This window comes from Ranitomeya imitator, chromosome 2, assembly GCF_032444005.1.
Source record: "Ranitomeya imitator isolate aRanImi1 chromosome 2, aRanImi1.pri, whole genome shotgun sequence".
In the NCBI taxonomy this organism is placed as follows: domain Eukaryota; kingdom Metazoa; phylum Chordata; class Amphibia; order Anura; family Dendrobatidae; genus Ranitomeya; species Ranitomeya imitator.
In genome coordinates, this window is record NC_091283.1 from 742,201,672 (window position 1) to 742,203,974 (window position 2,303).

Genomic DNA, 2,303 nt, shown 5'->3' on the forward strand with positions numbered 1-2,303 from the left:
GAGGCGGGGCCAAAATAGAAACCGGGTTTATGAACATTTTATGTTGTGTGTTGTGCAGTTAACAAAAGTTTGTTAATTTAAAAAAAAAAATAATATATATATATATATATATATATATATATATCCCACCACAGGGACAAGTGCCAACAGTTGGAGGCGGGCCAATAATACATTTTTGGTTGTTACATTAAAAATATTTAGTTAAACTATGATTCAATTTTTTTTGTATTAGTTAACTGTACATGAATTTGTTACGTTAATTTGTGCCCTCATACAGTGCTGTGATCGAGACACACCAATCAAACAGTCGTGATAGAATTTCTAATAAAAGCTTTTATTTGAAACATTATTTTAACAAGACAATAAAATAAAAAGTAATGTAAAAGAAGTTAGGAAATCACAAATTGTGATACGACGATTCTTCCGGCTGATAACTTTGGTGCCTGACGGGCGAAGCCATATGTGAAGGTATTGGCGTGTAGGAGTGGTTAGGGGGTGGCTGGCCGAAGTGGGAAACGGGAACATTGTGTCGCATTGGTGTCTGACACTGTGACCAGCCATTGTAATATGAGGGCTCTGTCCGCTGCATTGGCCGGGAATAGACCAAACGAGTGTGCTTGTCCAAATCGCCATCTGTACCCTTGTTTACTGCTTCCAATATTAGACGCTCCGCTAGTGTTCTTTGGCTGTCGTCCATTTTGGCCAGTTTGTCAACAACATAGTGTCCAAACCCCTGCAACGCAGGGCTAACATTGTTTGTTAACACCTTTTTTGCAAGGCTCAACAGTTCATGTGAAACGTCTGATGTGGCTTTCCGTTTCCTTGGACCTTGCCTCGATTGAGTCCTGGCAGGTGCAGCCTCCACTAAATCTGTTGTCGTGCAGTCCTGTGAACAGTCCAGTGTACTGTCCTGCGCACTGTCATCCTGGGGGAAAAAAAAAAAAACAAGTTACGAACCTGGCAACAAAAAGTTTGACCACCATAACTGCATCCAAACTATATATTCGTAGTAGGTAAAAAAAGGTTGTAATATATTTTAAGCTTAGTAATATTCTTTAACCTTCCCATTTATGTAATACTTTTAACTACACTGTTCTGACTGCTAGGGGAACCTGATGAATATTTTATAGTCTAAATAGTCTCAACAAGAGTACATCGGCAGCTTGAAGCGATACTATTTTCTATATTGCTTAGATGGTATGGTTTAGAAATATCGCCATTTCATACATATTAAGTTCCCCATATAATACTTTACTGCGACAGGGTTACTTATGTGGACATGTTTTTGTAATAACTTCAAACTGATGTGATAATCAGAAGTATAAAACATGAAATGCAGAGAAAATTTATGTAATTATAGGACACATTGGTGAACTTTCGTCCAAAGAGCTACTTACTTGTTGCCCTTGTGACTCCTGCTCGGCGTGGTTCTCCGAAACAATTTGTTCCACAGGTGCCAACAAGCGAAAACACGTGGAAGTCCGTGGCACCTCTTGGTCCCTCAGAAAATTCAGATGTTCAAAATACCAAAGCTTTGGCACATAAACATCTTCGGTGGAAGCCCCGGACTTTGTAGTGTGAAGAACCTTGTTAAGCTCCTTCCTCCACACCGTGCGGAGCGCCTGAATTTTCTTTTTAATAACCGCTTCGTTTGCTGGCTCTTCTGGTGCATGACGATTGTAAAGCTCAATGAGCTTTAAATAACCCTCCTGGCTCTTTTCCCTGTTACAATACTCTGGAGATTTGATTTTCCAGAGGCAGGGAAAAGACTGGTATATTTCGATGAAATCCCTGATGAATTCCACACGATTTGACATCTGAAAAATAATTATAAAAAAAAAAAATTACACGGTTGACAAAGAGTCCTTTAAACAATACTTTTGCCAGTGTGCCAAACGCTTAACAACAACAGCCACACAAAGAGCTCATGCCTACCATCCATTGTTCCATCTGCCACGCCATAGGCCACCATAACCCAAAACAGTGTACCGCCTGCTTCACTACAGCAGCCACAGAAATCGCTCATGGTGACCATACATTGTACCATCTGCCACGCTGTAGCTCACCAGACACAACCAGTCACAACAGCGTACCATCCGCATCGCTTCAGCGGCGGAACGAAGCGGTCATGCCGACCAAACAGCGTTCCATCTACCACGCTCTAGCCCACCAGTCACAACCAGTCACAACCAGTCACAACAGCGTACCATCCGCATCGCTTCAGCGGCGGAACGAAGCGGTCATGCCGACCAAACACCGTTCCATCTACCACGCTCTAGCCCACCAGTCACAACCAGTCACAA

General features: G+C 42.0%; 1 protein-coding gene across 1 annotated transcript; it reads right to left on the minus strand.

Annotated features, from left to right (window-relative positions):
- Positions 1 to 230: 230 nt before the first annotated feature.
- LOC138667741 (uncharacterized) lies at positions 231 to 1,961 on the minus strand. Its single transcript, XM_069755838.1, has 2 exons — positions 1,398 to 1,961; positions 231 to 925 (listed from the first exon to the last, which is right to left on the minus strand). Exons 1-2 carry the CDS (start codon positions 1,815 to 1,817, stop codon positions 398 to 400), a joined length of 948 nt encoding a protein of 315 aa, XP_069611939.1. The 5' UTR covers positions 1,818 to 1,961; the 3' UTR covers positions 231 to 397.
- Positions 1,962 to 2,303: the final 342 nt, after the last annotated feature.

What these genes read in the sequence shown, in the direction of transcription:
- LOC138667741 (XM_069755838.1), bottom strand. Translation starts at nt 1,817, where the DNA reads ATGTCAAATCGTGTGGAATTCATCAGGGATTTCATCGAAATATACCAG. An exon ending in AGGAGTCACAAGGGCAACAA is followed by an intron (nt 926 to 1,397) that starts GTAAGTAGCTCT and finishes TTTTTCCCCCAG; the next exon opens with GATGACAGTGCGCAGGACAG.